At 41.0% G+C, this 24077-nt stretch overlaps 1 protein-coding gene across 1 annotated transcript; it reads left to right on the top strand.

Annotated features, from left to right (window-relative positions):
* Window positions 1-11934: 11934 nt before the first annotated feature.
* On the top strand, window positions 11935-23937 carry Mmgt1 (membrane magnesium transporter 1). Its single transcript, XM_052739744.1, has 4 exons — window positions 11935-12193; window positions 14493-14545; window positions 18475-18578; window positions 20294-23937. The coding sequence occupies exons 1-4, from the start codon at window positions 12115-12117 to the stop codon at window positions 20451-20453; spliced, it is 396 nt and encodes a 131-aa protein (XP_052595704.1). The 5' UTR covers window positions 11935-12114; the 3' UTR covers window positions 20454-23937.
* The last annotated feature ends 140 nt before the right edge of the window (window positions 23938-24077 follow it).

The raw sequence follows: 24077 nt of genomic DNA, 5'->3' as shown, positions 1-24077 counted from the left end.
ACCCCCCCACCCCCGCCCCTCTCCTCACCCGCAGCCGCCCGCGGTCGGACCACTCCCTGAGGGCTCACGGGAAAGGGGCGGGGCTGCAGCCAAGCTGGCGGAGCAGGCACCGCCCCGCGGGGCCTCCACTCTTAAAGGGACCGCCACAGCTCCCGCCCGCGCGTCCCCATTCCTTTGCCCATCTGCCCACCTACGGGCACACCTCGAGCTCTGGGTTTGTCCGAGCGTGACAACACATCGAATCTAACCCACTGTTTTCCGCTGAATAAACATGGGCCCAGTGTAATCAGATGCAGATTGCGCGCCCTTTAGTTTGATTCTATTCTGACAGCTGGGAAGGGGACAGGAATCGATCTTCATAACCCATCTGGATATCGTCCCCCAGTGTCTCTTAACAGGATAAGAAGTTGGCCCCTTGGGAGTGGCCTCAATCTCCAGCTCTGTAACTTAAATCAGAATCCCTTATTCTGTCATTATTGGGGGTAAAAACAACATTATAAGAGTTCATAAAAGAACTCACACAAAGGCAAGGATCATGTGTGTATCCGTATAATTGGGTTTTCTTTATCAGTCAAAGCTTGATATATGCCATCTACCGCATCAGGAATGGATTCATAACTTCATCAACCTTGCAAAGAATAGTCAACCAAGTTTGTGCTCAGATTTCCCGCCCTTTGGGGAGAAATCTTTGGTGGTTTCCCTCTCCTGTTGTTCTTTTGGATTGCTATTTTAAGACAAATACTGTAGCAGGAATCTTAGGAGGTCTTATTAATAAAGTTAAACCTGAGGCCAGTTATTGGGGTGAATGCTGGATAATCAGAGAAGCAGAACAAGCCACAGCTTCCTCACCTCGCCAGTTCCTCAGCTGATCCTGTTTCCTCAGAATGGAAGCCTCTGAGTCCTCATATTCGAATGGATCTCAGCTGAACTGTTGCTAGAAGCCTAAAAGCTTAACCAGCCAAATGCTTCTAGTTTCTGGTCCTCACGCCTTATATATCTTTCTGCCTTCTACCATCACTCCCTGGGATTAAAGGCTCACTTTCTGGGATTAAAGGCGTGAGTCATCATGCTTGGCTATTTCCAGTGTAGCCTTGAACTCACAGAGATCCAAACGGATTTCTGCCTCCAGAAGGCTAGGATTAAAGGTGTGTGTGCCACCATTTTCTGGCCTCTGTATCTAGTGGCTGTTCTGTTCTCTGACCACAGATAAATTTATTAGGGTGCACAATATTTCGGGGAACACAATATCACCACAAAATGCCATCAGTTCTTTCTCCTTTGACTTCCTACCTGTCATCTCCCGCCCTCCCCCCAGAGTAATTTCTGTGTATTCCTCTGGACCTCACAAGGCAAGATTTTCACAATTCACCTCCACAGTTGAACTGTGTTTGGGAACCTCTCCAAAATAAAAAAAAAAAGTCTCCATGCTTGTGGGATCACTCCTTAGGTGATTTAGGCTTCTTTTTCTCTAGACTTTCACTTCTACATGGATAAGCTACAAGTCTCAAGCACTGGCCTGTCACCATCCCTTCAGATCTCTACCTGTTGAGTATATATTGAGCATATCCTGTAAAGGAGCTTATTCTTCCCCCTGTGAATATGTATGCACATGACATCACATGACATCATTAGTGCTAACTATCAACCTCAGCCCTACCATTTTATATCAAATGTATCATCCTGAAAGCTTTTCATCTCAAGGCCTCATGTACCCCAACAACAGTGACAAGCAGCCCCAGTGTGAATGCCTCTTCACTAACGAACTCTTTACGCTCTGTGAGGAGAGGGAGACTTCAGAGAAAGAAAAACAACTCTGGAATGGTGGTTCTGACTGACAGGCCGGCCGGGAATTTTTCCAGCAGTAATTGCCCAGTCCCTCCTATCAGTAGCTGGGCCTGTGTGTCCTCACAAGGAACTTCATGACCACCTGCCTCCTTCTCCTGGCTCCAGTCTAGCTGCACTTCCCTGTTCATACCATGCTGGGCATATTACACAGGCAAGAAACCCAGGCCAGGAGCATCCCTGGCCTTCCCACTCCTCAGACCTCGCTGGGATGACCCAGGACACCTCCTTTGAGCTGTTTTGTCTCTGCACAAAACCACTTTCGGATGAGTGACTTTAAAATCAAAGTCACAGATTTGTTCCCTTGACCACTGTGAACAAATCTCTTCCAGCCCCAGACTACCACCACAGTTCCCATGGTCCCAGCAGCTCAATACTCTCTCCATCTGTGGCCTCTAGGCAGCAGTGCTCCAGGAGGAATTTACACAGCTCTAACTCCACCAGTCAAACCCAGGGACTTAGGCACCCCTCAGAATGTGCTTCTCTCTCACACACACTGTTCCCACTTCTCATTCCCAGCTCCATTTCTCTTCACTGCTGCCACCCCTGCCAGTCCTGGTCCCAGCCCCCACCTCAGTGGCTCCTCTCATGGTCCTTTATCCGCTCCATTTAATTGCTCTGAAGCTGTTTCAAGTGGAGGCAGTTCACTTCATCACAATCTGACTGTCCTATATGCCAACGTGTGTTTGCACACATGCTCATGTGCATGCACATACACACCATGTATCATGTAGCCTGAAGGAGCTGACACTTTGCTTCCTCCTTATTGTTCAAAGCCCTTACTCCTCCACCCTTCATGGGAAGCTGTGACCTTCTCTTTCCTCGTTTTCGACATCTAACCACTTCCTGGTCACTCCTACACATCCAAAGTACTTGAAAGTCTGGTTTATAGGCTTTCTATCTTCCTCTCAGCCCTGTCACCACCTTTGAGGGACTTCAGTAATCAGATAGGCAATTCAGAGTTCTAGCCTTGCTTCTGTTTTTGTTGAGAAACTCAAAGCATTCTGGGAAGCTCCTACCCTCCAATTGATTAAATACCACATTCATGTCTTCCCATCCTTCCTCCCCTTCAGCTTCATGTAAAAGGTGTTCCTCCTCCTTTAGAAAACGTATTCCTTGCCAGGCCTGGAGGTGGTGGTACACGCCTTTAATCCCAGCACTCGGGAGACAGAGGCAGGCGGATCTCTGTGAGTTCAGGGCCAGCCTGGTCTACAGAGAGAGATCCAGGATAGGAACCAAAACTGCACGGAGAAGCCCTGTCTCAAAAACAAAGCAAAACAAAAACAAAAACAAAAAAAAGGAGGAGGAGGAGGAGGAGGAGGAGGAGGAGGAGGAGGAGGAGGAGGAGAAAACGTATTCCTCAATCTAGCTCATCCCATCACTTCCTTTCTGCCTCTTCCGGAAGCAGCTCTAACTAACCACCATCCACCCCCCCACCACCACCACCTCCGGTGACTCCTTTTCTGTCCCCTGCTACTCTGTCAGCGTGTTCGGGTATCTGCTGACAGACAGTCCCCCCTTCAAGCTTCCCCATAACTATTGTACCTGTTTCTCCTCTTGCTTGAGAGATAAACTTCTCAAAAGCATTTCTATCTTTTCTGGAATCACATCCCCTAGTGTGGGGAGTATAAAAGATCAGAAGACAGCCTAAGGGCCAAAAGAAACCTGCCATCTGCTTTTTATGACTGGAAGCTAAGAACAGTTTTGACATTTTAAAATAATAAGTTAAAAAAACCCAAATGAGTATTTTGTGATGCGACAATCACCAGAAATCAAAATTGCAGTGCTCATCCGTGAGGGAGTACTGGAACAAGTGTTGTCATTTGTTTGCTAACTGTTTATGGCTGTTTTTCTGTAACAGGAGCAGAGTTGGGTAACTTTGAAAGAGGCCTTGGGGCCTGCAAAGGCTAAGGCATTTGTTATCTGACCCTTTGTTGGAAAAGTGTGACCTCTGCCTTAGTCCCTGTCAATCATTCCCCCACACTCCTATGAGACAGCACTTTCTGAAGCTCTACCCTGCTTTTAATGTTACACCCTTGCTCCAGCTCCTCCAGTGTCCCCACTCACTTTAGTTCCGGCCCCTCAACATGGGACATAATGTTTGAAGGACTGTGGCTCCAGGCTGTTTCTTCACTATTATAGTCTGCTCTCCCCTGATATATTTTACCCCAGATATTCTGAAACAAAAATATTACACCTGTAGTTCCATGAATGCTTCATATAGATATAGATATAGATATAGATATATAGATATAGATATATATCTCCTATATGCTTTTCCATGTGTTCCTCCTGCTTGAACAGACCTACAGATTAAAGGTCACCAAATGTTCCAGGAGGCCCACAGACTGAGTTAGGGGCTCCTCTTCCTAAAGGTCCTGAACCCCTGAGCAAATCTCTATCCTAGCTTTCATATTCATTTTCTAAGGTCATGAGCACCTCCAAGGCAGGAATTAGATATTACTTTGTCCTGTACCACCAGCACCTAGCACAAAATTTAACCAAAGTAAGTACTCTGGGGCTAACAAAGATGATTTGATGGGTAAAAATATCTGCCAGTAAGCCTGCCTCACACGGTGGAAGGATAAAACTGACCCCTGCAAATTGTCCTGTGTCCTCCGCACATGAACCATGGCACACACCCACACACGCATGTACACATAAGCATACAAAAGAAAATGTAAAATGTATGCACTAGCACATATCCTGTCAATGCACCAGTAAGTGTCTCTTGAATTTCAATGAGTGCAAAGGAAATCCCCATGTTTGCAGATGGCGTTAAATTTCCATAGAAACATAAACTCAATTCAAGGATAAACTGAAAGAGGGCTTTGCAATACCAGGTACATAGTAAGTACTCAGTAAATACTTGATAACTGAAAAGCACCGATAAGCTTAGTCGTGCTCAGCACAATCTTTAGTTCACTGGAAGTGCCTGATAAACAGTGGGTTAACTAATTCATGTCCTGGGAGAAGGGTGGAGAAGTTTGGTAGAAGTCACATAACGAAAGAGCTATAATGCAACTGAAATGTTTAGCTCATTCATTTCCCCAATCAAAAATCTCCCCAGTTTAGGTTTGGCAGCAGAAAAGGGAATAAATTACATGCAAAGAGATGAGTCCTGGGAGGCCAACTAGGAGTTTAGAAAAGTAGCTTCCCATGGTGACACACACCTGTAATTCCAGGGCTCAGAAGGCTGAGGTAGGAGCAACATAATTTTGAGGCCAGCCTGTGCTACACACTGAGCTTCTGCACCCTCTCTGTATTAGTTCCTTTTCTGTCATTGTGACAAACACCATGACCGAACACAACTTAAAAAAAAGAGAGTTTCTTTTGGCTTATAGTTTCAGAGAGACAACAGCCCACCATGCTGGGGAGGTATAACAGCAAGTGGCAGGCAGGGCAGCAGGAGTAGGGGACCGGACCGGGAGCTCTTATCTTCAAACACAAGCACGAAGCAGACACATTGGAAGTAGGGCGGGACTATATAATCTCAATGCCTGCCCCCAATGACATACTCATACTTTTCCCACCAAGGCTGCGCCACCTAAACCGCTCCAAACAGCACCACCAACTTGGAACAAGAATTCAAATACCCAGGCCTATGTGGAACATTTCTCATTCAAAGAACCACACTCTCCTACCAAAAAGATAGGGAAAAATAAAACAGAATTAGTGCCAAAATGTAATAGGACCTTAATTTACTGGGTAAGGTAGGAATAAAAGTGGCAAACTGTTACAATGTAGATGGCTAAGGATGCAGCGCAGTGCACGTGCTCAGCATTTGCAAGGCCCTCGATTCGATCCCTAGCACTGCCAAAAAGGAAAAAAAGAAACATGGAAAAAGGACTCCACGGTTTTGAATCTGCATAATTAGAAAACATAGACCTGTTAGCAGGAATAACAGGAAGTCATAAGGCTGAACTTGGCTATGGACAGGCTGGATGTAAGAAATCGGAGGGAACCCAGGCATGCTGACACATGACTATAATCCCAGCACACAGAAGGCTGGGGCAGAAGAATTATCATGAGTCTGAGGCTAACCTGGGTTACACAACAAGTTCCAGGCCAGCCAGGGATAAATGACAATAAGACCCTGTCCCCCAAATAAAAAGGAAAGTGGTGGGAAATCCACTTGCAGATATTGGAGTAGGCAGTTAGAAACGTAGCTTGACAGTTCAGGAATGACATCAGGACCAGCAGTAGGTTTGGGAGCTATATGTTCAGTATTGAAGCTGTGGGAGGTCCTGACTTTTCCCAACAAGAAAGGGAGGGTATCATGAGCTCAGTCCTGAGGCAATATTGAAGTGAATGCCTATATCCAAACAGAATGCCTAAACTCAAACAGAGGTCACAGCTACCCGTTTGAATTCAGCATAAACATGCAAAAGTTTCCACACAATTTATTACCTCATATGATCATCCCAATGTGAAAAAAAGCCAGATTTTTTTCAGTGCCATTAGGGAGACTCTTTGAAGTGCATGCTCATATTAAGCTCATACAAGTAACTTAGGCTACTCTGTGCAGATGCATCAACAAAGTCCTGGGAGATGTATTCAATCTCGAAATGGTCACAAGAATTAAAAATATAAAGCAAAGGGTCAGCACTCAAAAGGTCTAGGCCAGCCAGAACCACACAGTGAGACCTTGTCTCAAAAAAAAAAAAATCAAGGGGAGAAGCAACTGATGCTTTAGGAAAGAGTGACGGCATAAGGAATCTCTTTAGTTTGGAAAAATAGAAGGATCAATAACAAATAATAATAACAGGGACTAAGGAGATGGCTCAGTCAGTGGGGGAAGACACTTGCTGCACACTCATGAAGATCTGAGTTCGGATCCCCAGGACACACATAATGCTAGATTTGATAACACACATCTGTAATCCCAGTGTTCCTACAGCAAGAGGGGAGTCAGAGAATGGAGAATCTGGAAGCTTCGGCTAACTAGTCTGGGTTACACAGCAGCAAACAAGAAGATCCTGTATCAAACAAGGTAGAGAGTGAGGACCAACACCTGGGGTTGTACTTTGACCTGCACTCATCTGTACTCATACACATGAACACACACACACACACACACACACACACACACACACACACACACACACACACTAAAAGAATCATGAGGATTAAGAGATGGTTCTGCAGGTAAAGAAAGCATCTGCTGGATAATCATGAGGATCTGAGTTTGAGCCCTAAAACTCACATAAAGATGCAAGGAGAGAACCAACTCCACAAACTTGTGCTCTGATCTCCACATCTGTGCCGTGGTGCACGTAGCACACAAGAACCACCCTCCCCCAAGATCCTGCATCCACAGGAATAGTAAAGTAACAATAAATAAAAAATTGAGGCCTGGAGATACGGCTTTGTAGTTAAAGAGCATACATTGTTCTTCCAGAGAACCTGAGTTCAGTTCCCAACACCCATATCAGGCAGCTAGCTCACAACCACCTGTAACTCCAGCTCTAAGGGGTGACACTGGTCTTCTGGCCTCTGTAGGCACCTGTACTCTTGTGCACATAACCACCCACAGATATGCACACATATAAATTGTAAAAATAAATGTTTCTTAAATAATAAAAATGACAGTCAACATTTACTGAGTACTTACAATGTGTGAGATGACTTACACATCTAACAGGCATCATCACACTCAGTCCTGACCATGGCCCCTATAAATGAGCACTGTGGTTTTCCTCGAGTTACAGGTGAGGAAACTGAAACACAGAGATGAGTAACTCCTTCAGTCTCCCAGATGTACAGAAGGAAAATCCAGGGTCCAAACCCTACCCCAGTACATGCTCTAGAAAACTATTGCAGTATAAGCAATTCAGTAGACAAATCTCAAAGCCATGAATCATGTAAATACAATCTTATTAAGATTGGATTCTCAAAATACCAAGGTGTTACTTAGATCATTTGAGATACATCTTTCATTGTTTCTTGTCTGAATTTCTTCCAAGTACACACTATGTCTGTAAGAAGAAAATAAGAGGATGCAACATCAATTTTGAAAATGCTAGTTTCCTAGGGAGAGCCTCAAACTAGGGACCTGGATTCCAGTTCTGGTAACTAGGGAGCTGCCCGGGGCCACCAGGAGCTGCCTGTAGAGAGGCCTGAGCTCTGGTAAGGGCTATACATCTGCCTGGCTGAAGGGTAAAACGTGTCGAAGGGATCCGCTTTGCCCTGGTTTTTGCCGTTGTTAAAAAATGTGTGAATTCTTCTCTAGCAGATTAGTTACAAGTCTTTAGGGAACCTGGACAAGCACTTTTTGCATGATGAATGTGTTAGGTAAAACCTATATGGATCTGTGGAAGATCTGCCTGTCTGAATGATTCAGTTTCTGCTGTTTTATTGATCTGATTCCTTACCTGAGAAAGAACTATGCAATTCCTTGTTTGCTGATTAAGTCCATGAAGTGGGGAGGATAGAGGGAAAAAGGGAAGGAGGAGGGTGTGGTGGACAGACAGACAGGGCAGCCAAGCAGGTTAGTTTGCCTAGAAGGCAAAAGAATTCTAGAATATGTTACTCAGAGATATTGTTCTAAATATAATTAGCTTAAAGAAACTTCTTTTAAAAAAAATTATTTAGGAGGGGCTTGGTCCTGCCTCAACTGAATGTACCAGGCTTTGTTGACTCCCCATGGGAGGCCTTACCCTTGTGGAGGAGGGGATGGGGGGTGAGGGGGGAATGCTGGGGGGGAGTGGGAGGTGGGGTGAGAGGGGAGGTGGGGTTGGTATGTAAAATGAATAAAAAATTTCTTAAAAAGAGAAAAGTACTCAAAATAAATAAATCACTAAAATAAAATTAAGTTATTAAAAATTATTTAATTCAGTGTGTGTGTGTGTGTGTGTGTGTGTGTGTGTGTGTGTGTGTGTGTGTGTGTTTTGCACATTTGCCCATACTCAATTTTAAGGAATTCATTTTCTCCCCTGCCACCATGTAGGTCCTGGGGGTTTAACTGAGGTCATTAGGCTTGGCAGCAAGTACCCTTACCTGCTAACCCATCTCACCAGCCCTTTCAGTACATATATATATACACACACACATATATATATATGTAATAGGAACATATTTGCAGGAAAGGTGTATTTTCACACTAGGTCAGGGTATGGTAGATAAAGGGGAAATATATTTGAGCGACTGAAATGTTCACAAGTAACATATGAAGATATTTAAGAACTTGGCTGGCATGAAGCTAAGGTCCAATTATGGGACACTTTTCTCTAGTCAACACATTAACCTGGGAAACATTTCTCTATAAATGCTTTAGCTATTATTATCTTCACCTCCAATAATATCTGTATCATTAATCCACGGCACATGTAGGGAGGGTTTTTGGAGGAGGAAATAATCAAGGCACTTCTGCAGTTACTTAGAATTTTAAATACTGTGTTTTACGCAGTTTGATTTTGTTCTAAGAACTCAGGAAAACAGTGCTATCACTAGTTGCATCTTGTACTCTGGGACTAATTCCAACCCGCAGAACCATGTTTGAGTGGATTCTAGTTACTTATTAGTATTATCCATTTCTCTCTAACTAAGAACACCTTGATCTCCCTTCAGGTTGGAATCTACAGAAAATTGAAATGCCGTTCCACAGGCATGGTGGTATATATCTGTAGTCCTACAGTTTCTGGGGGTGCGCAAGGCCAAAGGACTACTTGTGCCCAAGTGTTTGAAGCCAGCTTGGGCATCCTAACAAGGCCCTGTTTCAAAACAAACCCCATGAACTTGATTTAACAGTTTATGACTAGAAAACAGAAAACCAGGCTAGTTTTCTGGTATTTGATACACTGATAGAAGGTTAAAAGGAGTGGTGAATGTATGGAAGAGAGTGAGATGAGGAGAGATGCAAGTGTATCTTAAGTGAACAGAAAGCAAAATGTTTTTTCTAGAGCTGAGTCACTTCTCTGAAGACTAGGAAAATGCATTTGTGGCTTATACAAATACCAGATTTCTCAGTGGGCGTATTTCTCCATAACCTCTTTTTTTTTTTTTTAAAGAAGTGACCCAGAACTCAGAGACTTTAAGAAAGTGTTCTTAGTGTTACATGCCACCAACCCCAGTACTGGGTAGGTGGATAAGGCACACCAGTTTCAATCATTATTCTGAGGCCCGCAGAGACTACACAGTGAGAGTCAGTCTCTGTCCCCTCCCTCCCCTCCCCACCTCTCTCCCTCTCAAAACCCTCTAACCTTTTAATAATTTTCTGCTTCAGATAAATTGTTATTAGGTTACCTGGAAAAGTTTTAATGAGCATTATCTAAGCTAAAACAAAATTTTGGTCTGTTTTAAAACTGTATTTTCTATCTTGCAACATCCCAAGCATCGAGAAAAAAGCATTTTCCTGCCAATTAAACAGTGATGAGTTGTTTGTTCGTTCTGATTGTGACGTTTATTGATAGTTCTTCTTTTGTAAGGAATACTTGATATTGCAATTGATGTTGATCAAGCACTGTGTGGAGAGGGCCCACAGAACAGTAATGACTGACATGTTTGAGTAATGGGATCCAGAACAAAAACAATACAGGTAAGTTTAAGGAAGTGTGCTGTTGGCTCTTGGATGTCTTAATTTCCATTTTTTCAGAGGTGAAGCAACCCAAGTATATCAAAAGACCACAGTGATCTTTTAAAACCCAATTCAAAGTACTAGAAGGAATCTTTGTAAAGATTTTTTTCAGTGATAAAATCACTTTCAGTTCTTTCCCAACGTTTATTCATCCTTCATTCAACAAATATGCATTCAGTTTCTACTATTTGGAACTCAATGTTCTATGCACAGAGAAATCTGTCTTCTTGCAGAATGGGAAAAGAGGCAGCAATCAACAGTAACATAACAAACATGGTAAATAAATGATATAGTTTAGAAAGTGATATACTCTGATTTGAGTAGATTAAGGAGATCACAAGTGGGGATGCTTCACATTTAAAAAGCATAATAAGGAGCACCAGTAAACAGGTACTGGTGAGTCAACTGAGATGACAGTTCTTTAGAGGTCGATGGAAAAGAACGGTAATTACACTTTACATTTATTTTGTGATGTGCAGTTTACAAAGCTGTGCCACTCAGCAGGGGCACTGAAGTAACTTGTATAGAGTTGAGGGGGTGAATTACGTTTGGCCATATAAATTTCATGTACCACGGGGTCTACTCACATGCAAATTAATATCCAGCAGTGGGTAGCTGGGAATGCTGACCTGGAGCTAAGGAGTGGTATTCGAGACACAGTTGTTGATTTGGAATCACTATAGTATCTATGCTGGTCTGAAGTGGAAACGAATTAATGAACTTGTGAACAGAGAGCAGAGCAAAAAGAGATCAAGGGAAGACCTCACTTTTGAATGCCTACATTTTAGGAGATGAAGACAAAAACGGAGAAAGGAGGTTATATTTGGATCCTGATCAGATTGTTTTAAACATCCCTTTATTGATTTATTTTTTCCTTAATGCATGCTAGCATTCTTCACGACAAAACAGTTCTGCTATGCTACACTCCTTTTTGCGTGGATTTTTCTCAAAGAAAGGTAAAGTAGAAAAGTACGAAGCTAAATTAATTTTCTGAGCGTCTCCTGCAAGTCAAGCGTTCAGGGCTCCAACCCCGCCCCCCAAGTTATCACCCTCCACAAATAAAGGCAAATAAAGTGTGGAGACACTTTATTTGCCTTTATTTGCCTCCTCACACTTTATTTGCCTCCTCACGCTAATTCCCTTGCAACCTTCCTCAGTACCAGTTGTCCGAAGCCAGAAGCATAGGGAAGACTTAATGAAAGCAAAGGACTTGGGTTCGAAAGAAAAACAAATCAACTAACTAGCCAACTTATAAATACAAACTGCTAGGATTCTGAATCTTGCACCCACAGCCTTTACCACCAGCCCCACCCTCTTCTCCTCCTGGGCCTTTCCGTAAGTCCCGCCCCTTCTCCAAGTCCAGCGCTTATTTGCTGGCATTTTTTCTGCGCCTCCCCATTGGTCTCACTTGGCCTATTCTTTCACGCCCTCGGCTCAGCTCCGCCCCTCGGAGAGAAGCGGCACTGCGCAGACTCGAAGGAGGCCCTGAGGACCTTTTTCCGTGTCGCTTTCTCCTTCTTCCCAGCATTCCTTTTTCCTCATTCTCACGGCTCACTGAGTTTTGCGCCACCCGGCACTTCGCGCCCAGGGCTTTGGTGACGTCATGTTCCTGCGCCGCGTGGACGCCCGCCGGTGAAAGGAGGAATAGCTCAACCGCCCTTCGCCTCCTTTTGTTGGGCTGCCGCTCCTTCCGAATCATGGCGCCATCGCTGTGGAAAGGACTTGTAGGCGTCGGCCTCTTTGCCCTAGCCCATGCTGCCTTTTCAGCTGCTCAGCGTAAGTGCATGAAGGACGGGGACTTCTCGCGTGCGGGACACCTAGGGCTGTGTGGGGGCGCTCCCCTGAGGAACTGTCGGACCCAGTGCCGGAGGAACAGCCCTTAGAGACCGTATAGTTTGGGGTGACTAAGTAAAGCAGTTCAGGGTCCTCGGTGGAAGGCTTAAAATTGGAGGGGTGTGGAACAGCTAGACTGCAGAAAGGTTAGAAGAGGTTGCTGATGTTTGAGAAAGGATTCAGAGCAGGAGTCTGTCTCAGAACTTAAGACTCGAGATGTCAGATCCAGCATAAAGCGGATCAGACAAAGTGTGGGATTGAGAACTTTGAATGCTTGTGGCTTCATGACAGGTCGACAGCATCCTGGGCGCTCTGCTGTCCAGGCAGAGTCTGAGAAGTTAAGTGACCATTTGCCTCAGGGAGGCAGTGTGACACGGGAAAGAGCAGTGGACCGGTAACATTAAAGGGTTGGTCGTTAAAATTTCGCTTAACTGTTAAATCTGTGTGACCTTGGGCAGAAGATAACGTGCTATATGGTGGGTTTTAAATTTTTTCTCAGATCAATGATTGAAGTTACTTCAGCTTTTAGATGCTAGAGGTTCCGCGATGCCATAAGGGAGTTCTTAGGCTAGTGGAGAAATAATTACAGTAAAATAATATGGATATGCAAAGGGGTGTGTATGTGTATGTGTGTGTATAAATGCTCATGGGGAGTAGTAATTTGGTGGGACCCGCAGAAAGTGTCTTACCCTTGCTGCTCGTAGTGTGGTCAATAGGCTAGCGTCATGGACATCACCTGGGAGCTTGTTAGTAGACACTCAGGCTCCACCTCAGACCTATTGAATCAGATCTTCATTTTAATAGATCCCTGGGTGATTTACATGCACATTACTTTGTGAAGCACTGTCCTAGAGGAGATTAGCATACACTGGAGTACTGTGTTATTTTCAAAGTAAGCTTTGGCTCTATTATACAGTCGTGGTGCAAAGAAGGCCCTTGCTTGAAGTCCAACGTCCTCATTTCAACAATGAAGAAATGCCTAGCTAGTGTTAAAGTGCCATGTTAGACTTCATTCAAAGAAGAAAGCTAGCTAGAAGTGGGACATTGGAAGGTTAATTCAAAACTACTTTTGATATTGGATTGGTTTTGTTTTTACTCCCGCCATTATAAGTTCTGTAAATTCAAATATAATCTGTCTGAAACATACCTTTTTAACAGAGTCATACCACATTCACTTAAAACAATTTGGGTATTTTAAGTCTAGAGTATATTATGAAGTATGCTTCATAATAATAAGTCCTACTTAATCTAGAATTAAGATTTTGGATTTTATATTTTTCACGTGATTCGAATGCCTTATGGATTTGTAACTGCAGCAAGATCTCTGTAATGCTCATGCTGGCAAAAGTCTGGCATTACCTTTGACACTAGTTGTGTCATGTGAAATTGTGGCATCAGATAGCATCCTGTGGTGGTGTAGCATGCTCATCTCTGCCATAGTGACCTTTACTATAGCAGTGCAGCAATCATGCACTAAACAAACCCTGTTTAACTTTCACATTCCCATTTTACCACGGAGGAAACTCAGGTGAATGGTTCTGTAGCTCTTTGAGTCTAAGAAACACTCTGCTCACTTTCACATTTTAACACTCTACAATTGAAATACATGTTGGAGTTGCTGAGGATGTCTTAAGTGAGGTACAGTAAATTATAGTAAATAGAAGAGCTGGTGCTATGTATGACTCAGGGTTACCAGTTTCCAAATCCTGATCCTTCAGACTCTTGCTGCCTCCTGAAGTTAAGGCAGCAGCAGAATTAAGTAGCAGCAGGGACAGAAATTGGTGTCCCGAAACTCCAATTACACCACTACACTGAAGAGAAACATTCCCATGCCAGTTTTCACTTTGGCTTCACTGTACAATGGCAGGGTCATTCAGCAATGAAGATGTTTGTAGTCCTGTTGACTGTTAAATAATTATGACTTCTTTGACCACTTAGTGAAAGAAAGTTGGAGAATTTCTAGATTTTCTATACTAATGGATGAAAAATTATGCTTAGTTATTTCAGTTTCATACTTGGCCATCTGTCACTCAGTTAAGTTGATAAAGACAGGCCATGACAAGCATAAACTAATTCATAAAGATAAGGCTGACTGCATTAGAAGAGGTTTTTGAGGAATCTGGGATTAGCATTACTTTATGTAGCATGTAAATCAGCCACTTCTTTGGTATATTGATTTTCTTGCATTTTAAGAAAGGAAAACAGGCTACAATTTCCTTAATGGTATGTTTCTGGTTTATAGATCGTTCTTATATGCGACTAACAGAAAAGGAAGATGAATCACTACCAATAGATGTAAGTTGGTCGTTTATATTCCATTAAATACGTATTTAAAAATCAACCACTTTGCTTGTGGTAATTTTTATGTTATTTTATTTTATTCTTTTCATTTTCAAGCATGATATGACATCTGTTACCTGCTTCTTTTTTTGAGCTAGAGTCTCACTGTTTAGCTCTCGATGACTTTGAACTTGCTATGTAGATCTAGCTGGTCTCAAACTCACAGAGATCTATCTTCTTCTGCCTCTGCCCCTGCCTCTGCCTCCTGAATGCTAGGACTAAAGACTTGTGTTACCTTGCCCAGATGTTACCTGCTTTTATCACTCTATAAAATCTAAAGATTTTGAAATCTTAAAGATTTTCTATTAGAACTTTTTATCAGCCATGGTGGCTCACAGCTATAATCACAGCACTTGGGAGATTGAGGCATGAGGATTGTTGTGAGTTTGAGGTCAACCTGGACTACAGAGTAAGACCCTTTATCAAACAACAAAAACTAAAGAAGGAAATAGGGGGCCTTTCTAGAAGCTTTTGTATCCACAGTATAAAATGGCCTTTAAAATTGTTATTTGTCTCAAATTTTTATAAAAATTCCTTTTTAAATATTATATTATGGCACAAGTGTGTAGGTCAAAAGACAAACAGCAGGAGTCAATTTTCTTTCATCATGTGGGTACCAAGGGAAAAAAATTTCAGTTCATCAGACTTGGTGGCAAGCATCCTCACCCACTCACCCATTTCACTGGCCCAGTAGTTCCTTTTGAAAATGAAGTTTAAAAACAAGCAATGCTGACAGTACTTATTTACAGACAGGAATCAATGATTATAACCTGAATTAATGCCTAGTCCTCACTTGACTTATAATTTAGTGTTACTTTAGATTTAAACTTAGAAAAATAGTTAAGTTCTTTGTAACAGAATTAAACAATAGGTGTGAAAAATATAAACTAATCACACAAAATTAAAACAATAGCACCAACAGAACTGATCCAATTCCTTGGCAATTTCACATTTACTCGTAATAGTTTAAAGGCTATCAGGGTTTAGTCTTGTTCCTATTTTTCCTATGTATACACAGTGTTGTCTTAGGTACATGTACTTTGTTTTGCCTAATTGAAACAGCTTTTGGGAACTGGTGAGATGTCTCAGTGGTAAAGATGTTTCAGTGGGTAAAAGCACTTGCTGTTCAGCCTGATGATCTGGCTTTAATCCCTGGAATCCACATAGTAGGAGAGAACCAACTTCTGCAAGTCTCTGACTTGAATCCTTAACGCTATGGCACCTATGTTTCCTCACTATAAATAAATGTGAAATAAACAACAAAATAAGGTTGAAACTAGATCCTTTATAAAAGCATTATGTATGTGTATATGAACTTTAAAAATTGTTTTTGAAATTAAAATATAATTATATCATTTCCCCTTTTGCTCCCTCCAACCTTTCCCATGTCACTCAAATTCCTGGCCTCTATTTCTTAAATTGTGTTACATACATATGTATATATCTATATATTCTTAAATATATAAATACAACTGCTCAGTTCCTATAATGTTACTTGTATGTGTATGATTTAAGGGATAACCATGGAGCCTCAACACTAGACAATTATGCACCGATAACTAAGGAGTGCTGAGAATAGGAGAAATAGTCTTCACCAGGGAAGAGTCCCCAAATTCGTTATCCAGTACTAAGTATATATGTCGTCTTGTAGTTAGCTAGCTTTGGTTTTTGTTTTGTTTTGGAGACAGAGTCTGTGTGGCCTAGGCTACCACTGAAATTGTATGTAGCCAAAAATGGCCTTGAAACTCTTGATTCTGCTGCTGCCTTCATCTCCTGGGTGCTGAGATTGCAAGTATGTGCCACCACACCTACTTTATAGTTTTCCTTGGACATCATTTTTCTGGGACATACTTTCATGACAATTCATTGATTTACCACATTCTTGCTGTGTTATATGAAACACAATCTCCTTGGGGCTAGGAATGTAATTCAGTACAGTGTTTGCCTGGCATACACAAATCCCTGTGTTTGATCCTCTATACCCAATAAATTGGGCATGGTGGCACACGCCTATAATCCTAGCACTTAAAATGTAGAAACCGGAGGCTCAGAAGTTCAAGGTTTTCCTCAACAACATTGAGCTGAGACCCTGTTTTAAAAAACAAGTTTAGCTTAAACTGTTTAGGGGGCCCCCAGGCAGTGGGAATGGGACCCATCCCTAGTGCATGAGCCGGCTTTTTGGAGCCTAGTGCCTATGGTGGGACACTTTGCACAGCCTTGGTGCAGGGAGGAGGGGCTTGGACCTGTCTCAACTGAATGTACCAGGCTGAGCTGAATCTCCATGGGAGACCTTGCCTTGGAGGAGATGGGAATGGGGGATGGCTTGGGGGGAAGGGCTGGAGGGTGGGAGGAGGGAGGACAGGGGAATCTGTGGTTGGTATGTAAAATGAATAGAAAATCTCTTAATAAAAAATAAAAAATGGGATGGGGATTTAGCTCAGTGGTAGAGCGCTTGCCTAGCAAGCGCAAGGCCCTGGGTTCGATCTTCAGCTCCGGGGGAAAAAACAAAAAACAAAAAAGAAGACAATCTCTGGTAGATTGGTAGTTGCAATGTAAAGTAACATTTCAAATGTTGTTGGGTTTTGATTTAGACAGTACTAGCTTGTGGTTACTTATGTCTCTAGCTGTTTCTAACTAAAGCTATGGTATACATGGCTGTTAACTTACCCTCCTCTCACCTTTTCTTCTTGGTAGATGTATCCAAACATACATGCATTTTTATATCTACTTAAAATAACTTTCTTAGGATTCTCAATTGGCAAATTTTAAAAATTCATGTAATCATAATTAAGAAAAGAGGCCCATAATCCCATGTTGGTTAATTTCAAACATTAAATTAAGCATTGTTGCTTGCACAACCTGTTTAGAAAGCAGTTTGGTGTTATGTAATAAATCTGAACACACACATACTCTGTACTCAGAATTTCCATTCCTGTGTACCAGGAGACATGTAGAAATATTTATGTTGGCCTTATAAAAATAACAGGAAACACCCCACATTCCCAGCAGTAATGAAATAGATCATGGTGTTTTCATATGGTAAGTGCTAAACACAACGAAAAGAATAGACTGCTGCTGTGGGGATGCATCTCACACAGAATGTTGAGGGAAGACAGCTAGACTCAAAAGAATGTATTTGAGTGCATTTAAATGAGATTCGAAATGAGTAAAAGTAAACCATAATGTGTTTTGGAGGTTCCATAATTGTTCAAAAACAGAAGGAAAATTGTTAAGAACAGCAAGGAACTGATTAATACACAATTAAGTACAATAGTTAACTTTAAGAAGGAAAGAAAGGAAATAATGGGACAGGGACTTGGAAAGTTCTGAGAAGCCAGGTTTGGTGGCATATACCTGTAATTGCTGCATCTGGAAAAGCTAATGCAGGAGGATTGTGAGTTTAATGCCAACTTGGGATATGTAATGAGACCCTGTTTCAAAATGACAAGGGTTGAAAGTTTAGTTGGTTGGCGGGTACGTGATACCTTTTTATTGTTTTTCTTTATACTCTGCTCATATGCTTTGTGCCCTCTCTGATACTAACCAGTACTAAAATAACAAAGAAGAGTTTTAGTTGCTCTTGAAAGCAGACACTATTTGGTACTTGAGTTCTAAGTGGCTTGGTACCAGTTAGTACTTGGTGACTTTGCTCCTCTGAGCATGTTGCTAAGTTCACTTCCTAAAACATCAAAAGTGTTATTGTACTTAAGAGATTTTATTGTGTCTGAGTGTAAATCATTTCAAGAAGTGACTCCTTGGCGAGTGGCACTGAGGAATGCTTGTTAGAACTTGCACAGTGCGGGGTGGGGTTGGGGGAAGCAGACTGTCAATTTTTCAAATAGTGTTTATATGCTGTTTGTTAATCTGCATCTTTATACTCACAGATAGTTCTTCAGACACTTCTGGCCTTTGCCGTTACCTGTTATGGCATAGTTCATATCGCAGGGGAGTTCAAAGACATGGATGCCACTTCAGAATTAAAGAATAAGTAAGTTCCTTTCCAGAAGCATTTAACTTCAGAGAGATTTGTTTTCTGTACATGATTTACAGCATGATTTCAGCTACACAAAAGTTGGTTTCATTTTTATCTTTTGATTATGTAGTTTGATTATGTAGGAGTAATGAGGCAGAAGTACTAAGTCAGTATTTGGTGTCATAGGACAAGTCGAAGTTGAAAGCCAAGTATAGGGGCACATGCCTGTAAGCCCAGCACTCTCAAGGATGAAACAGAAGAATTGTGAGTTCCAAGAGAGTCTAGGTTAAATAGGAAGACCATAAGAGGAGAAAAGTAAAAACAAGGTATTAGATTATGGTTCCTGCTAGTGGCCTAAAATCACTGGTTCGTTAGAATGTGATAGACAGATGAATAGGTACATAGAAAGATAATAGCTCAGAAGCATTAACTAGGTTCCTTCCTTTTTTTTGTCTCCTGTCTCCTCTCTACCTCCTTGTGTCTTCCTTCTTTTTCTTTTATCCTCTTGTCCCAGCTTAGTATTTGGAAGAGTAACTGACTTTTCTGTTTCCTCTGTCATTTGAACCTAAGGAGTACCCTTAGCCCTTTTTCTATTTTTCTGGATTAATACCATCATTATTCTGCATGTTTCTCCTGTTTTCTGTTTGCTTGCCTGCCTCATATTTTTACTTCAGTTTGTTCAATTCCATTTCTGGGCTTTCCCTACCTTCTTTATCTATAAAAATAGCCCTTTACAATATTTTCAGTAAATATCTCTACACTGGAGGAAGTTACTCCCCCTCCATTTACTTTATTATTTCAATTTATTTTAAGATTATTTTGTATTTATGTATATGTGGGTACATGAGTTTATGTGCATGCAGGTGCCCATGGAGGCCAGACAGAATTGGATGCACCTGGAACTGGAGTTAAAGGCAGTTATGAGCCACCCACCCAGCATAGATGCTGAGAACAAAACCCTGGTGCTCTGTAGGAACAGTATACATTCTGAACCCTTGAGCTACCTCTCCAGCCCACCCCCCTTATTTCCATTTGGGTGGTTAAATGGGGCTAACTTTGAGATTTTTTCCATAAAGGGAAGATTCTCTGGTTCTTTTCAAGAAAATAATATTTAAAAGCAAACACTAAAAGCTCATATCTCAGGACATTTATGGACTTTTTTAGATGATACAAATCTCACTGAGAGAGTCTTTGAAGGCTCTCAGGCAAGAGGCCAGGAAAGAAAAGAGCCAAACCAAATGGCGTCAAGTAGGGGGCAGCAAAATAGTTGAATTTGGCCACTAGTACATACAGAAGGCCAAAAGGAATTTTTCACTGTACTTGAAAAACAAATCCTTGAAATGTCTATGGCTTAGGGCCAAGGGAGAATAATCAGAAGTACAGTTTGTGTGCTAGCATTTGAAAGATGATTTATCATAAGCTACTTTTAAATTTATAGAGATGACTGAAGTTCATCTAGTATTTGTTATCATTGATAGGCATCCTGGAAGGAATGAATGGCTGAAGAAAAAAAATCTGAGAACTTTATGGTCATTTCCAAGTTTCTTGCAGTCTTTGTAGAGTAAAAATATGCAATACAGTGTGATTACCATTTGTAGTCTAATCTCAGATTTATTCCTATTTAAAATATAATTCACAGCAAATTCATAATTAATTAGAAGCCTGCTTATTTTCCAAATGTGCTTTTATAAAGGTTTATTTAAAATTGGTGCTTTTTTTTTCTTTTTAAGGACATTTGATACCTTAAGGAATCACCCATCTTTTTATGTATTTAATCATCGTGGCCGAGTACTGTTCCGGCCTTCGGATGCAACAAATTCTTCAAACCTCGATGCATTGTCCTCTAACACGTCATTGAAGTTACGAAAGTTTGACTCACTGCGCCGTTAAGCTTTTTACAAATTAAATAACAGGACAGACACAGAATTGAGTATTGGAGTTTGGAGTGTCAAACACTCCCCGAAACATCAGTATTTATATTGCTATTTCAGAGCTAATTACAATAATCTATGGCCCTTGTTTGTACATTGTTGAAATCAAATGGTGTATAAGTTATCTGTGAAATGAGTCTTTGAAGTTTCGTATAGAGGTTTTTTTTGTTCATTTGAAACAATTCCCATGTTTTGTAAAAGTCACTGTTTTGAACACATTTCCCAGAAAAATGTTGGGATTTTTGTGATTATTTATTTTCGTAGATTTCTTTTCTTTTGCACTACAGGTTTTAGGAGTCCTGAAAATACCATGTAACACCTGCATTTTGCAACACAAGAGTCAAATGGCAACACAAGAGTCAAATGGTCTTCAATTCTTATTAGACCGACTTCTTTAAGAAGACCAAAATGGTGACTTTGCAGTTTTTCTTAGGTTCCCTAAAGAGTGACTCTGCTTTTACAGATACTTGCCAGTTTTTACTTTATCAATGGTTTCTCTCCAGACCCTACTCCCAGATACCTTCTAACATTAGCTGTCTTGTTTCATCACTTCTGAGATTCTGTGTGCAGTGAGCAATTTCTGTGTCAGAAATTCTACCATAACATATATATTTAACAAGTTCATCTTGCTGTGAAACTACTCCTGTTGTTCTGTTGTAAAATTTTCACTGATTATATAATGTAAGACTAGTTGAAAGTAGACCAAAAAGACAATTGTGACTTCATTATCTTGCCTGTGTAGAGTAGTATTGATTGAGGAAAACTGATTGTCATTAGCCAGTTTCACTCATTCAAAGTCTGTTGACTTATTTATTTCATACTAAACTGGTAAATTAGTGAAAATAAAGAAATGTCTCACTTAATATAAAGGCATATGCAAAGAAATTGGGCCAAATATGTTCTAAATATTTGGAGCTAATCTATTTCAATTCTCTTAGAAAATTAAGGTCATTTAAGAAGTTGCTTCGTAGCTTCTGATTGCAAGCTGGCTTGGAGTTTTCCATCTTCACTATGGTGCTGAAGGTGAGCATAAGGACAGATCCTTGAATGTTTTTCAGAAACAGTCATTTTACTCTTAGGAAAATTGGAGGAGCTTTTTTAGCTAGGAAACTAAGAAGCTCAACATTACTTCGTAGAGACTATTGCTTTCCACAAGCATCAGCACATTAATTTTGTTCAATTATATAGGTGTAAAGGGAATAACTGTGGATTTTGATAGGAAACCCACCTGAAGCTTTTTTGTTTGTTTGTTTCAGGCAGGGTCTTGCTATCCAAATGTTCTCACACTTGGTGGCATTTTTTCATTAGGAATGAACCTCAGCCTTTCTACCTGGTAATGCACAGCTTCAAAGGACAAGATTATTTTGTCATTGATTTGTTTTTGTTTTTTGTTTGTAAAGAGGATTTCACATAACCTGAGCTAGCCTCAACCTCACTATGTAGCCAAGGATGATCCTTATGCCTCCACCTCCTCAGTGCTAAGATTATAGGTGCTGCCACTATACCTGGTTTTCTGGGTCCTGGGGATTGAACCTAGGGCCTTATGCATGCTAAGCAAGCACTCTACAAACTGAGCTACATCCCAGCCCCTTGGTATTGGATTGTGATTCTTTTGTTTTTCCAAGTCTATGTAGCACTGACGCTGTTCTCTAATGAGAACAACTCAGAAATCTACTGATCGCCTACAATAATTTAGTAACAGTCTAAAAATGTGAAGTCAAGCCAGGTGTGGTGGCATGTGCATGTAATCCTAGCACTTAGGAGGATCACCAGTTTGGGGCAAATCTGGGCTATCTTAGTGAATCCCTGTCTTAATTCCAACCCCCCAGAAAAAGTGAATCTAAGAACTAACGTGATGATAGTGAAATCAAAATGGCATGCAGGAAGCATGCTGCACATCAAGCCTTTCTCCCATTCTCCCTGACTAGTACTTGATTGAAGAGCCTCTCGTTTTCTTCTCTTTGGGGACTGTCTTCCTTCTTAATGTGTTTTCATAACAATGTTAACTGAGAATTAATCTACATGCTTTGTAATTTCATTCTTTTAAAGGGCATAGTTGCCAGATGTGGCTCACGCCTGTAATTCTAACACTCAGGAGGCCAAGGCAGGAAAGTTGTCACGCAAACTCAAGGCCAGATTGAGATACACTATGAGACCTTACCTTTAAAGAAGTTATACAAATTTAAAAGCATACAATTAAGTAACTTTTAATATAATTGCAAAATTGTGCAACTACATGATAAATCTAGGCCATTTTACTACCCCTAAAGAAGCCCTGTATTCTTTAGTAGTCACCTCCGATTTCCTCCCAGTGTGTCCCACCTAGGTCCTAGGGAACTAATAGTCTACATATGTATAATCTGATCATTTACTAAAAATGAATTCATGCAGTAGTTAGTCGTTGTGACCAGATTCCTAAATATGGTTTTCTATATGGAGTGAACACTCACCTTGAGAACCCAGAGCCCAGTACAGTGAGAGGAAGTGGTTGAGGGGCTGGGATTGTTAATCTGGTAGAATGCTTGGCTAGCATATGCAAGGCCTTAGGTTCATACACAGTATCACAGTAAAAAAAGTAGTTGATAGATTAATGGATTTAAAGAGGGAAAGCCAATACCTGACAGACTACTCAGTTAATCTTGTTACATAGAATAGTTTCCCTTCTAGCCGAACATCCATTCTGTAATACTGCTTCTAACATTTATTTAGTTTCTACAATGGATATTAAAATCTATTCTTGCCTACCCAGCCAAGAAAATCTTGCTAAAAATAATGCTAAAATTTTTAGCAAATAATTGACATAGTAAATTTTAGATATGTCCACCTTTGCGGACAGCTTGTATACCTCAGGCCAGGTAAACATCCCAAATTTTTTTTTAAATCGACTTCATTGAATTTCTGCTATCTTCTTGAAATATGGTACTATAAAACTTAATAAGATATGGGTGCATTGTAACAGTGCTAAGTGTGTTCAGTACAGAATATTATTTACAATACTGTGCGATAGTCCATTACTGCCTAGGGTAGTTCAAAAACAGTGATGTGAGCTAGTGCTAGGTAAGCCTATACTGACATGATTTCAGTGACGTTAAAAAGTAGGAGACATACAATCAAAGTTCTCCAGAACACAGGAACACACTTTATAACCAGGGAACTAGCCAAATCCTATGGGCTAATAGCTCAGCTGCAGGGAATAAAGATTGTGAATTGGTGACAAGTATGCACAGTTACTCCCTAATGATTGCTTCCTAAGCACTTGTGGCATACTTTTGAGTGACATGACAGCATCTTCCTGGCTGTACGTGACCTGTTTCCATGATGTATTGAATACTATTGTTTGTGAGCCTTGATGCCTGTAACACCAATAAACCCATTTTTTGGATATGTTTCCTCTCTTTAAATGACCTTGCCCTGTCCAATAAATAAGTGATTGTCTCACTTTGGTTTTGGTATTTGGGTTTTTTGTTTTTAACTTTTAATCTCATTTTTTCAGCTTCTCTGTCTCCAGAAAAACGTGAACTAATATTGTGATATTGTATTTTTTTAGTATGATGCTGTTTTCTGAATGCATACTTTAATTATA

The sequence above is a fragment of the Peromyscus californicus genome, unplaced genomic scaffold (genome assembly GCF_007827085.1).
Source record: "Peromyscus californicus insignis strain IS unplaced genomic scaffold, ASM782708v3 Scaffold_10__1_contigs__length_136768540, whole genome shotgun sequence".
Taxonomy (NCBI): Eukaryota; Metazoa; Chordata; class Mammalia; order Rodentia; family Cricetidae; genus Peromyscus; species Peromyscus californicus.
Note: the sequence above shows the minus strand (reverse complement) of the source record. Positions and strands in the feature narration are given on the sequence as shown.

Bases quoted from the DNA above. Each gene is read 5' to 3' on its own strand.
- Mmgt1 (XM_052739744.1), top strand. From the start codon at position 12,115: ATGGCGCCATCGCTGTGGAAAGGACTTGTAGGCGTCGGCCTCTTTGCC. The intron at 14,546-18,474 runs GTAAGTTGGTCG...TTATACTCACAG, and splicing joins ATGAATCACTACCAATAGAT to ATAGTTCTTCAGACACTTCT. The intron at 18,579-20,293 runs GTAAGTTCCTTT...TTTCTTTTTAAG, and splicing joins ACTTCAGAATTAAAGAATAA to GACATTTGATACCTTAAGGA.